The following is a 13,995-nucleotide window of genomic DNA, read 5'->3' as shown; positions in this document are numbered from 1 at the left end:
GTCTGTGATGCAACGCGCTGTTATGTGATGTTTTTGGATAGTATTGATAGTATAGTACTGATTAAAAGGTGTGTTAAGTCAAGTAGAACACGACTGAAGACCTGGGTGTGAAATACACAGCCTGCCACTGGTCAAAGGGTTAAATCTTTCCTTTTTGTCTAATGTATTGTGCTGTAACCCACACAGGTTAATAATAGCTAAATCCAGTTACGAATAACATGAATCACTTACGCATGACTGGGTCGTAAGAAAAGATGAAACACATTTATTGTCATAATATGTGTATCACTATCTACACTGTGTTCGTTATTAAGGCTGATACAATGATTTTACATAAAAACTGACATAGCTGTGCCTGCTGGTGTTTCTGACTTCCTGTCTTTTTCATTCACTTTCACAGCTTGATGCAATGACTATTAAAAATAGATTCTAGGACACATCTCTTCTGGTGGAAACATGAGCACAGTGGAGAGTGGCCATGATCAGCTCCAGCAGCCTTGACACTGCTGCAGTGAGAACACACGTGTGCTATGTGCACAATTGCGTTTAAAGCACTTCAGCAGTTGTTCATTTGTCCAGTCCAGCAGCTGATTCTCTGGTTTTCTGACTGATCATGTTCGCACGGTTTCCATTTGATGTCTCTGGACCTCGAACCCCTTTTATGGGTTAAAAAGGTAAAAAAAAACGTTCATGACAAAAAAAGGTAAGGCAGAGGACACTGAACAAAGTGCTTCAGTTATTACCCCGCCCCCCAAAGGAGGCAAGGTGTGTGTTTTGGTTCGGTTTGTTTCTTTGTTTGATTGTTAACACTAGCAGCAAAACTATTGGTTGAATTCATACCAAATGTAGTTACAGATTGCCAGTGGCCCAGAATAGATGTCATTACATCTGGGAAAAACAGGTTGAAGTTTAGATTTTTTATGAATTTTTAAACCCCCCCCCCCCCTCAAGCCCCCCCACCCCCCCCCCCCCCCCCCCCCCCCCCCCCCCCCCCCCCCCCCCCCCCCCCCCCACCCCCCCCCCCCCCCCCCCCCCCCCCCCCCCCCCCCCCCCCCACCCCCCCCCCCCCCCCCCCCCCCCCCCCCCCCCCCCCCCCATTTACTTATAATGGGTGAAATTTCAAATGTCTGTAGCAGCAAAACTATTGGTTGAATTCATACTAAATCGGGTTTATAGATTACCAGTGACCTAGAAAAGATGTGGTTACATTTTGGCAAAAGTAAGTCAAAATTCACATTTTTTATGAATTTTTTTACATCTTTTTTCTTCTCCCATTTACTTATAATGTCAATAAAAACATCAATTTCGTTTCAGTTTACTTCAAACTTGACACATATATAGACGCTATTGATATGCTGAGATCAGCACACGCATAGACATGATGACATCAGCTGGACTGATGCCAAAATAAGCTACAATACGTGCGAGGGGTGGGGTTTGTTGTGCCTGGCACCACTTGTTTTTCTTGTAATAAGCCAAACTATGCATTCTAATTATCAGAGCATCAAATATATCACTGATAAGTTTAATATTGATGTACAGATTGGATGGCACTTTTTAAATTTCTATAAATTACTATACTATACTATACTATACTTCTTCTTCTCTTCTCTTCTCTTCTTCTCTTCTCTTCTCAATACTCACTCCCTAAAATATCAACGTGTTTGTTACAGCCACATCTCCTACTGCTGTTCCAAAAACGACCTGCACAGGGAGGTACAGAGGCACAACAGGGAGGACAATGCCTGAATTATCATCCCTGTACTGCCTCTGAAAGATACATATTGTGTATCTTTCAGTTCTTTTTGTTCTCAGTTGACATTTAAATCACCCCACAGAGGTGATTCCATAAAAATACTCTGGAATAAATAAATTATGATGAGGATGAGCCTGGAGTGTTGATTGGTTGACATGTGAGTGAGACCTGAGCAGTTACCGGTGTTTACGGTCGGTTGAGCTCACGTTCGTCACAGCCCTGCACTCACAGAGAAACATTTACATTTAATAAGTAAGAAGGAAAATAGACTTATGTGGTGCTTCTCAGAGACATATCAGAGTTCTTTACAAAAGTCAAAGCGCTGCATAAAACTAATAGATGAAGTCATTTATTGCTGCGCACCAGTGAATATTCACCTTCTGGGCTGCCACTGGCCTATCAGCAAATAAGATGACATTCAGCGATGACAATGGGTGATGTTTATCTGTTGTTGTACAAAAGGCTCAGTCTGATGATACACCAGCTCAGCCATGGCATGTGACTAGCTACACAAGGTTCTGTTCTGTTTCAGTGGCTTGACTCAAAATGCGACCAGGTAGATGTTAATGGTTACTTTGGAAGACTCAGACACTTGTGAGAATGTTGTGTTGGAGTCTGTTTTGTGCTAGGAGATGATCATTTGTTGACATGAACAGGCTGTAGTATGAAGGTAAGAGCAGCTAGTGTTAAATAAAGTGAAATACAGTCACGGAAAAATTTATTAGACCAGTGGTTCCCAACCTTTTTGACTTGTGACCCCATTTTAACATCGCAAATTTCTAGCGACCCCAGACATTCAAAATGGAGACTTTTTTTTGGTTTTTTTTTTGCTAAAATAAAATACTTTTTGGATCATGTAATAGTTTGCTATACTATGTTGCAAATGAATGTTAATTTTAGACAACATTTAGTCTATATAATGTATATTATTATGACGGAGTGTGAAGCCGGTTACCGGACGTTAGTCTGGGGTTGTCTGTCTTCTATGTTTGTCTGTCATTTCCTGTTTTATTTTGTTAAGTTTTCCTCATGTGTCTTGTCTGCTGTCTTTACTTCCCTTCCTGTTTGGTGTTCACCCTTACCCTGATTTCCTGACTCCGCCCTAATTTGTTCCACCTGTGTCTCGTTGTCTTCCCTCCCTTTTGTGTATTTATACCCTGCCTTTTCCCCTGATCAGACGCCAGTTTGTTCTCTCTTGTAGATTACTTACCAGCGTTCTGATCCTGTTTGTTCGTTTGCCTTACCGTGTTCGACCTGTTTTTTGTCATCCGTTTTGCCTGTCTTTTGCCTGCTCCCTGTCGGTTGTTGTCAGCCTCTATCTGCCTTCTGGTTTTTTGACGCCTTCGCCTGATTATTCGGTACGTGAGTTTTGCCTTTTCCCTATGTCCTGTCGCCTGTCTGATTGTCTTCCTGTGCATGACCTGTTTCCGTCCCTGACCTCCCTCTGCTTTCCCCTAGTCGGCGATCCGGCAGTAAACCCGGTGCCGAACCGTGGGTTCGTGTCCGAAACCCGGTGGACGGTTCAGACGAGGACTTCCTTGCCCGCTGTCCTCAAGTTCCTGTTCTTTATCATTATCATACCAATTGTATTCAATAAACCCTGTAAACTTTTACATCCGTCTCTGCGTTCTGCATTTGGGTTCTGGGTCTGTGCTGAAAGCATTACACGGAGGCAGAAAAGCCAGGTTGAGATTACTGCACAAAGTGAGAATTTTATTTTCCTTGGTCAGGATATGTACAGTCAGTCCAGCTTGTATTTACAAGGTTGACAGTTAATACTGAACTAAGAATAACTCAAACTATGAATTATGAAAGAGCTGCAGCATCTGAAACTGACCACAATGAACATTTGAAAGAAACAGTACCACAGTGCTTCAGTTTCAGCTTCAGAGTTTGTCATGTCTTTTATGTATCGTGATTATCTCTCTCAACTCACCATATATTTTTTATTAGTAAGTTTTTATTTTTATCAATTACTAGAAATTTCAGGCGACCCCATTTGAATTCCAGGCGACCCCACATGGGGTTCCAACCCCAAGGCTGAAAAACACTGTATTAGACCATCAAAAGTCATCAAAAACAATGGTTATGCAATCACGAACCGAAGTGTCGGCAGTCTTGGAATTTGCAAACATCCTCATGCACATAAATGCATTGTATATCTTACCTATCTCTCTCTCTGTATATATCAATGTCTCTCTCTCTGTGTCTGAAAGTGATATTTTTTTGACCTGCCCCAACTGGACCGCATCACTAGTATGGACATACATCTACAGGCGCCAATGTACATGTTCAACTGCATCTTGATTAAGTTTTATGTTCTGTTTTACAGTCTGAGTAAGTTCCCATTGGCCATAAATCCTTTACCATGTTTGTGTGATCGGGCCTTATCCATGGTCCTGAACCTTAACTAGGCCACTCCCACATCGCAGGTGTGGCTGTCGCAGAAAATTAAATGTTTCATGTATTTTTTAGTTTGCATTAAAGATGAATGTTCGACTGCTTGACATGTAATAGAGCCTACCGTTAACTTAAAAAATAATTAGGCCCGTTGATTGCTTGTATTTTCATTATTTAACCCCCCCCCCATTTTTTGACAAGTCGCACCCTGGATGTAAGAACTTAGAAATATGTTTTAAAAGAAATATGTTTTATTACATGAACTGAAAGTCCATTTTTACAGGTCAGTAGGCATGCAGACCTGTCAATCAAAGCCCTACAGTGCAGAGACCTTATTAATGGAGGAAATATTCATGGATGGACCACCAGATCAGCTATTGAAGGTCCCATATAAAATGGATGAGACTGGAATAAGGCCTGGAAAAAGTATTGGTGTAGTATCTGTAGAGAGAAGTTCAATGTAAGTCTATGGGAGCCAGAGCTTTTGGAGCAGTAGCTAAAGGCCATCAGTGATATTGCAACATTAAGATACTTTTGCATATTATACAGTTGCGGAAAAAATTATTAGACTATCAAAAGTCATCAAAAACAATGTACTTACTCCTGTGTGTATCATGTGACTAAAACAGACAGAAAAGAAAACATGGAATGCCTAAAAGCACTGTTTTTGTCAGTACAATGCCATAGATATTGATGTAAGAACTGAAGTGATTTTGGTTATTATCAAGAAAAACATGGAAAATGACTAGATACCACCTCTTAAATTAAACTCTTATGAGCTCTTTTTGTTGTTATCATTATATTTGTCCAAACAAATGTACCTTTAGTTGTACCAGGCATTAAAATGAACAAGATATTGAAGAAAACAAGGGTGGTCTAATATTTTTTTCCAAGATGTATCTTTACAGAAATATCATGGATGGAGGAAATAATAAAACTACAAATAAATAAATGACTACACACCTTAAAACCTCACATCACCTGGATTTAAAATAAATATCTGCAATTTAGTATTCATGGCTACACACTACACTTTGAAAGTGCAGCCGAAGCAGCTAAAATGATCAACATTTCAACAGTGCAATTATGACTGAAAATGGGATCCTATTAGGAACATAAGCATGCTGTCTAGGAGGAGAATATTTGGAGCAGACCTCTACAAACTGAAGTGCTTTATAACAGTGGACTGAGAACAAGCACTAGTATCTACTTCACCAGTGAAGTTTCCAAAGCCCCTGATCGCAGTGAACCTCCACAAAACAATAAGATAATGTAGCTGGTTCTGCCCAGGCATAGATCTCATTGCAATGAAAACATGAAACATTTTGAATACAAATTGAAAATTAAGTTCACTATATAAACATTATGTGTATGTGTATATATTATATGTTACTACAATCTAAATCTTCCTCAAAGTGAAATCCAGCAATCAGAAAATCCTGCAAACTGCAGATTTTATGCTTTGGCCACTGATAACTGGGATATTATCATACAAATGTTGTAAACCCTGTCCTCATCTGTACCTGCAGAAACATCCTCCCCACCAGCACTGCCTGTTTCACTGTTTGATCACATTCAGAACAAGTGGTGCCAGGTACAACAAACCCCACCTCTTGGAACGTACTGTAGCTTATTTTGGCATTGATCTAGCTGATGTCCTCATGTCTATGCATGTGATGATGTCAGCATATGAATTGCCTGTATATATGTGTCAAGTTTGAAGTAAATTTAAACAAAATTGATGATTTTACAGAAGTGAAATTTTGCCCATTATTAGTAAATGGGGGGGAAAAAAAGATTTTAAAAATTCATAAAAATGTGAACTTTGACTTGCTTTTCCCAAAATGTAATCACATCTATTCTGGGTCACTGGCAATCTATAAACCCAATTTGGTATGAATTCAACCAATACTTTTGCTGCTACAGACGTGAAATTGCGCCCATTATTTGTAAATGAGAATTTTTTTTTTTTAATTCATAAAAAAATCAAAATTTTGACCTACTTTTCCCAAAATGTAATGACATCTACTCTGGGTCACTGGTAATCTATAAACTATCCATTTTTTTTTTTTTTTTAATTTTATTTTTTTTCCAAAATGTTTTAATTTAAATTTTTATCATTTTAACAAACATACAACAAACAACAAACAGTGCATATAACGGATCCATGCAACCTGTTGACTACAATCACAAACATTATTATGTTTACAAAAAAAACATAAAAAATGATACAAAATACAGAAATGTGAGCATCCACCTTTAGAAACCACAGTGGGAACTTTTTCAGTTGTTTGCATTTTCCTCTAATAAATTTAGATTCTTAGCATACACAATGAAAGGATTCCAAACACATTCAAATGACTCCTGTTTGCCCTTAAGAATATAGGAAATTTTTTCTAACGGAAGGGTAGAAAGCATCTGCCGTATCCACTGACTAATAATTGGTTTATGAGTTCTTTTTCAAATAATGAAATGCATTTTTTAGCAATAAGTAGACTGAAGTCTATAAAAACCCATTCATTTGTTGTATATTTATATTTTTCTGGATATAGGCCAAACAGAAATAACTTTGGGTCTAACATGACTTGTTTAGAAATAATTTTTTCAATTATTTCCCTGATTTCCCTCCAGAACAATGCAGTTTGTCGACAATACCACATACAGTGAACCAGTGTTCCTTTGCATTCTGAACATTTGGAGCATACATCAGGTATAATAAACTATCAGTTTGGTATAAATTTAACCAACAGTTTTGCTGCTACAGACATGTGAATTTTTGCTCATTAAGAGTAAATGGGAAAAAAATAATTTAAAAATTCATAAAAAATTTTAACTTTGACCTACTTTTCCCAAAATGTAATCAGATCTATTCTGGGTCACTGGTAATCTATAAACCCAGTTTGGTATGAATTCAACCAATAGTTTTGCTGCTAGAGTGTTAACAATCAAACAAACAAACCGAACCAAAAACAATAAAGTCAGAGTCAAAGGTTAAATGAAGTCCTATGATCTTACCCCTGTAGCGCTCTCTCACCAAACCAGTCTCCCCTCCCGAGCTCTCTGAGGTATACCGGCTCCTGATTGGCTGAATCCTCCTGGGTTACGTTAACCTGACAGGAAGGATGATGAACAGCTGTCAGCAGACTATTACTGAGGATGGATCGATACGATAATCAATAAAGGATGAACCTGAAGTGGAAACACAGGTCTGGAATGGAGACTAATGAGTGTTAATGGAGCAGTGTGTGTGATATTAAAGTACATTACCGTTCCTTTGCTGATGATGAAGAAGGTGTCTCCTCTGGCTCCTTGTCTGATGATGAAATCTCCATCGTCATAATGGGTCTGAACACACAGTTTGACACCAACAAGACAACACGGTTTTCATCTGTATTTCTTTATTGACATATTTGAAGGCCAAAATAAATTAGGATAGAAATGAGAAAAACATTTATGTTAATTAATCTTTATCAAGTCTTATTAGAATGTCAGTCTAACCTCTTCCATGACGTCAGCCAGTTTACTGAGAGTTTCTTCTGGGAGACTCTGAAAAGTGGGGACACTGCAGAGACACAGAAAAAATAAAGTCTATTTGCTTGTTTTTTTAATCTGAAATAAATTAAAGCCAAGAGACAAATTCCACCAAATATGACAAACTGAAGACAAATAGTATTTTGTGTCATTTAATCATTTTTCAGTGTTCCTTTATGCAGTGCATTGTAGGACAAAAGCATGTTTTCAAAAGAAGAAATTTATCTTGTGAAATCAGACCATTTTAAGCTCCCTAAAACCTCCACTACCTTTTTGTATCCCCTTGGTTTCAGCAGTTAATATGGATAAAAAACAGCTGCACTGTATTTACCTTCTGGTCCTTTATTGTTTGCAGAGTTTATACTAATTGTGTAATTTTCATATGTCTATAAAACACACACTGGGACTATGCACAAGCTGTCTGTTTTCCTTTCTGCCTTCTTCATATCAGCTTCTCCAGGCAGTTCATAATGAGCTAAAATAAACTGACACTCACCTACCTGCTTCTATCAGTCCATGGCTATTCCAAGGATAAAGGAAAGTATCCAGGGATTTCTCTTAGAATACAATGAATCACCGTTAATTCACCACAGAGTACGCAGGTGAAACATGTGCCTGCGAGCTTATGCAAAGTTTGTATCTATTTTCTGCTGGGAGACGTCTACCAGTGTTCTCTCATTGCATTTATAAGCTAACAGTGATTAGTGTTGCGCCCTGTTGTGGCTATATACAGACACGAAAAAAATTATTAGACCATAAAAGTCATCTAAAACAATGGTTATGCAATCAAGTGCTAATTCCTGTGTGTATCATGTGACAGCTCTTAAATTAAACTCTTATGAGCTATTTTTGTTGTTATCATTATATTTGTCCAAACCAAGGTTATATTGGATTTTTAATTATAGTTTTGTTTCATTTAGTTTTGACTTTTTTTCTGTAATTCAGTTAGTTTTAATTAGTTTTTAGAGCAGGTTTGCTAGTTTTTATTAGTGTTGTTTTTTTCTGAGTGGTTAGTTTTAGTTTAGTTTAGTTTTAGTTTTTTTCATATAGTTTATCTTCCTCACCATCCTATTCAAAGAAATAAGTGAGGTTACCCTGGACACTTTATTTGGGGGGTCAGGTTAGGGCGGCTCATTGACTGAGTAGACACAAACATATATACAGTACCATGTTTAAATTCCCTATCGCAGGTTGGTGGGGGGTAATGTAGGTGGGGTGTGATCCATACACAACATCACTTACATGAAAACGAAACTGAAACTTTCCATACTTTCACTGTTGGCCTCCCAACTTCTATACCTCTCTTTTACTGCTGATCTTAGACAAAATTTTCACATGTTCTATCCAATATCAACATTGACAAAGATGGAAAACTAAGGGAATTTTATACATAATTTTTATACATTTTAGTTAGTTTTGTAAGCACACAATACAGTTTCAGTTAGTTATCATTTTTTTTCTTTTAATTTAAGTTTTTATTTATTTCAGTTAACGAAAATGTTTTTTAATTTTAGTTTTCATCATTTCGTTTGTTTTCATTAACGATTATAACCTTGGTCCAAAACAAATGTACCTTTAGTTGTACCAAGCATTAAAATTAACAAGAAATTGAAGAAAACAAGGGTGGTCTTATAATTGTTTCTGGAACACTAAGAGCAGAAAATGGTTATCACAATGAAGAACCCCAGTAAAAATTTGACTTGTACATGTACACAGCAATGACTGAATGTGAAATGTGAAAAAACAACCAACTAACAGTGCAGACTCCAACGCAAATTTCACAAACTAAATCACAAAAGTATTGTAAGATCTCCTGTTATTCACTATACAACTGTAGCAAAAAGTTTTGGCAGTAACACAAATTGACTCTTTGTATGATTGTGATTTATACACCAATAAATGTTTGAAACTCTTGAATTCCTTAGAATTGTTCTTCAGAAACACATGGGAAAAAACAAACAAGCAAAAAAATGGAGGCAGCGACGCCTCTGAAATAAAATGTCACTGTCAAAACTTTTGGTTATAGCTGCAGACCAGAATGTAAAGAATGATTTGAAGTTAATGATTGTTGATACCAGCCAGTGCACAGTCAGTGTGTGAATAGGGAGTTAAAACCCAACCCCTGTTGCTAAGCCCCATGGAAGCATTTACACATTTTGTCACATTTACAAGCCAAGTAAGTTGCAGTTTGTGGCACAGTAAAAAAAAAAAATCTGGTTTTGCTTTGAACAGTTCAATAGATTGCATCTCTCATTGCATATGCCACAAAACAAGATTATTATCGTGACCAAAATGGCGAAAACTAGAATTGAAAAAAACATTTTTGTTAACTGAAATAAATAAAAACTATAAAAAGAAAAAACAATAATTAACTGAAACTGTATTGTGTGCTTACAAAATCAACTAAAATGTATAAAAATTAGGATAAAATTCCCTTCGTTTTCGTCTTTGTCAATGTCGAATTGATATGAAATCGATTTATTTTGCTCAAGCAATTTTAGTTGGCGGCACCATATGACACTTCACGGCCCGTCACTTCTCATTACTTGTCATTTAGTGTTAGCTTGTCATCCCCACTGTACCCGACAACATGAGACTAAATTTGGGAGAAAGCAGCAGAGTCCTGAATGGGATTTCTGTGAATACAACAGCAAGGAAGATATCATATAAATGCAACACTGGATTATTGAATTGTATGGTATGATTGTTTGAAATGATGTGTATTTCATATAGTACAGCAGTGGTTCCCAACCTTTTTAGTCTCAGGACCCCATTTTAACATCACAAACTTCTGGCGACCCCAGACATTCAAAACTGAGACTTTTTTTGTTTTTTTTTTGCTAAAATTAATTTGTTTTTGTAATAGTTTGCTATACTATGTTGCACATAACATTAATTTTAGACCACATTTAGTCCATATAATGTATATTATTATGGACGGAGGCAGAAAAGTCAGGTGTAGATTTTTGCACAAAGTGAGAATTTGATTTTCCTTGGTCAGGATGTGTACAGTCAGTCCAGCTTGGATTTACAAGGCTGACAATTAATACTGAACAAACAAGAACTCAAACTGTGAATTATGAAAGAGCTGCAGCAAAAGCAAAAGATTCGCAATTATGTTTGACTCCATTGTCCCTGTCAAATAAATTAATTAATTAATTAATAAAATATATGATAAAACTAAACTAAAACTAAGCATTTAGAAAAAAAACTGAAAACTAATAAAAACTAGCAAACCTTCACTAATGAATAATTAAAACTAACTGAATTGAAGAAAAGAGTCAAAACTACATAAAACTAACTATAATGAAAAATTCCAAACTATTATAACCTTGATACAAAACCGCTCCTACCTTTAATCATTCCACCTAAAATTATGTAAGTGCTTTACAAATAAAGTTGGATTGGATTGGATGATGCATAATTCAAACAGGATAAAATATTACTTGTCTCTAGCTACTGTTTTATTTTCCAGATAAGGTCCCATGGTGAATAACAGGAAGGGGCAGGACTTCAGCTCTCCATTTATGGACACCGGCTACAAAAAGGCTTCCAAAAAACCAAAGTGTTTTCTGATTCTGCACCTGATTACAGTTAAACTTTAAATAACAATCAGATGGCATCTATGCTACCCTGCTGAAAACTAGTGCTCCTTCTCCTTTTTACTCTACATTTAGTCTTCACCACCTCCTGAGTAAAATGTGTGGCTCTTTAGCTGCTAAATGTTCCACTTTGTTCACCAGCTGGTCTCTGTACGCCTTTTGTGCTCTTTCCCCTTTCCACTCACCTCAACCGATCGAGGCAGATGGCTGAGATTTTTTCCTCTATTAAAGGGAGCTTTTCCTTCTCACTGTCTCCTAGTGCTGTCTCTCAGGGGAGCAGTTGAGTTTTTCTCCGTAGAATATTGTGAGGTCTTGACATTACTTTGTGAGGTGTCTTGACATAATGGTGTATTGTGGCTGGATTTTTCTGCTGGACAGATAGTGGACTTTGGCTGAATCAGGCCATGAATGTGCCTGAAAGCTAAAACTAGGAGCTGAAAGTGTGGATCTGGACACACGGATGACAACAGACTATTATCCCTGCATAAACTTTAATATTAGAGGTAAAGTTTAGGCAGGAAAAACCACATTAAGCTGCTTAGGTGACCTCTGTCTGTCTGCTGTTTACTTCTAGACAAGGGGTGTCAAACATATGGCCCACGGGCCAGAACCGGCCCACCAAAGGGTCCGCTCCAGCCCGTGGGATGAATTTGTGAAATTGAAAAAATTATACTGAAGATATTAACAGTCAAGGGTGTCAAAATCTTTTTAGTTCAGGCACCACATTCAGCCAACTACGATCTCCAGTGTGTCAGACCAGTAAAATATTATTATAATAACCCATAAATACTGACAACTCCAAATTTTACCTCTGCCAAGTGAAACAGCGGAGGTTATGTTGTCATCACAGTTTGTCTGTTTGACTGTTAGTAAGATAGCTCAAAAAGTTATGGATGGATTTTCAGGAAATTTTCAGGAAATGTTGATACTGGAACAAGGAACAAATGATTCAATTTTGGTGGTAATAGGGGGGGGTTGTTTGTTCGTCTGTCTGTTAGCAAGACAACTCAAAAAGTTATGGATGGAAAAATGATTAAATTTTGGTGGTGATGGGGGGGCTGATCTGTCTTGGTGAAGGTCTGCACTCTCCTAGTGCTTTTCTAGTTCTCTTTGTTTTAGTGTAAAAATAGTGCAATTCATGAAAATATTTGCATTTAGAAATTGTCCTTTCCCAAAAAAATGTGAATAACCTGAGTGGTCAGCTTTTTCAGATAGATTAACTTTATTTATTTACAGGGTTCCTACAAGATCTTAAAAGTCTTGAATTTACAAATCTGCATTTAATACCTTAAAAAAAAGTCTTTAAAAGGTATTAAATTTGATATGGTAGGACTTAAGATATGTTGCCATGAACTTGTTCACTGTATTGTGTGTAAATGTGTCCGGGAAATGTCCGAGCAGCAAAGAAAGTACGTTAGTCGACTCAGCTCCACCCGTTTCAAACTGACAATTATACTGAAATAGGAACCAGTTTCGTTAACTTTGAAGAAGTGAAACATCAGCATGGGAAGTACAAATTTAAGAATGCCTGGTTGGAGAAAAGACCATTCTTGACCTGGCTGACCACAAGTTTTCCTAAATTCTAGGACTCTTAAATTTTTGCCAGTATGGCTGTGAAATAGGCATTAAAAATCTTTTTAGTTCAGGGGCCACATTCAGTCCAATTAATCTCCAGTGTTTCAGACCAGTAAAATACAATCATAATAACCCATAAATACTAACAACTCCAAATTTTCTGTTTGTTTTAGTGTAAAAATTGTACAATTCATGAAAATATTTACATTTAGAAACTGTCCTTTCCCAAAAAATGTGAATAACCTGAATGGTCTTAAGTGAAGTAAGGGCAATTTTAACAATATTATGCCTGTCACAAATGCTTTCTACTGTGAGTTGTAATGTACGTACTCATGTTATTAACACTTTTTTAAAGGATCCTTTATAGATGTAAACATTTTTATAATGTAATTTTACTTTTTCCGCTGTTATTATTTTACTGGTGCCAGCCCACTTGAGATCCCATTGGGCCGTATGTGGTCCCTAAACTAAATGATGTTCGACACCCCTGTTCTGTGATTGTTCTGTAATTCAGAGCAGTCACCTTTTGAGGAAATCCATGTACTCTGCATGTTTAATGAGTCCGGTCCTCATCATGATGGTCTGGAAACAACTGCCGGTCGATTGCCCACAGCTTCACATGGATGAGAGCTGAAAACACACATTCGCCATTATGGAAACTTACATGTCAGAAATATTAAATCAAATGTCATGAATGCATTGTGACTTTTCACACAGCTGCGGAGTAAGAAGTATGAAAATTATATACTAAGATCTGGATGCCAGTTGGAAAAATTACACGGGTGAGTGGTAATGAATAGGCTGTATTGTAGCTGTGTGTGCGTATTTTTATATAAGCAAATGTTAATGTATGGGGGAGGCAGAGATCAGACCAGATAAAAACATATCTCTCCTTTGTGTGCATACAGTAAGCAGGTGTTGTCATGGCAACAGAGCATGCATATATGACATCTTAGCCTGTGGCCGCCGTCTCCGTCCTGTGGCGCCTCAAATCTTCACACACTTGGCTCTGATCACATAATTTTTATGTTTAACCTCTCTTTTAAAGCTTAAATTTAGATCCATTATGGTGAAATGTGTGAGTTGATGCTGTTGCTTAGTAACAATGTTAAAAAGTACACTTGGTTAAAG

The 13,995-nt window shown here is 37.2% G+C and overlaps 1 protein-coding gene across 1 annotated transcript in view; it reads right to left on the bottom strand.

The window, feature by feature from the left end:
* LOC115410805 (cGMP-dependent protein kinase 1-like) overlaps positions 1-13,995 on the bottom strand; it is a 119,544-nt gene that overhangs the window by 31,420 nt on the left and 74,129 nt on the right. The window contains 5 exon segments of the mRNA XM_030122624.1: positions 7,172-7,266; positions 7,424-7,501; positions 7,655-7,718; positions 13,388-13,455; positions 13,457-13,494. Of these exon segments, the coding sequence (XP_029978484.1) occupies positions 7,172-7,266; positions 7,424-7,501; positions 7,655-7,718; positions 13,388-13,455; positions 13,457-13,494 (343 nt within the window).

This window comes from Sphaeramia orbicularis, chromosome 19, assembly GCF_902148855.1.
Source record: "Sphaeramia orbicularis chromosome 19, fSphaOr1.1, whole genome shotgun sequence".
Lineage (NCBI taxonomy): Eukaryota > Metazoa > Chordata > Actinopteri > Kurtiformes > Apogonidae > Sphaeramia > Sphaeramia orbicularis.
Note: the sequence above shows the minus strand (reverse complement) of the source record. Positions and strands in the feature narration are given on the sequence as shown.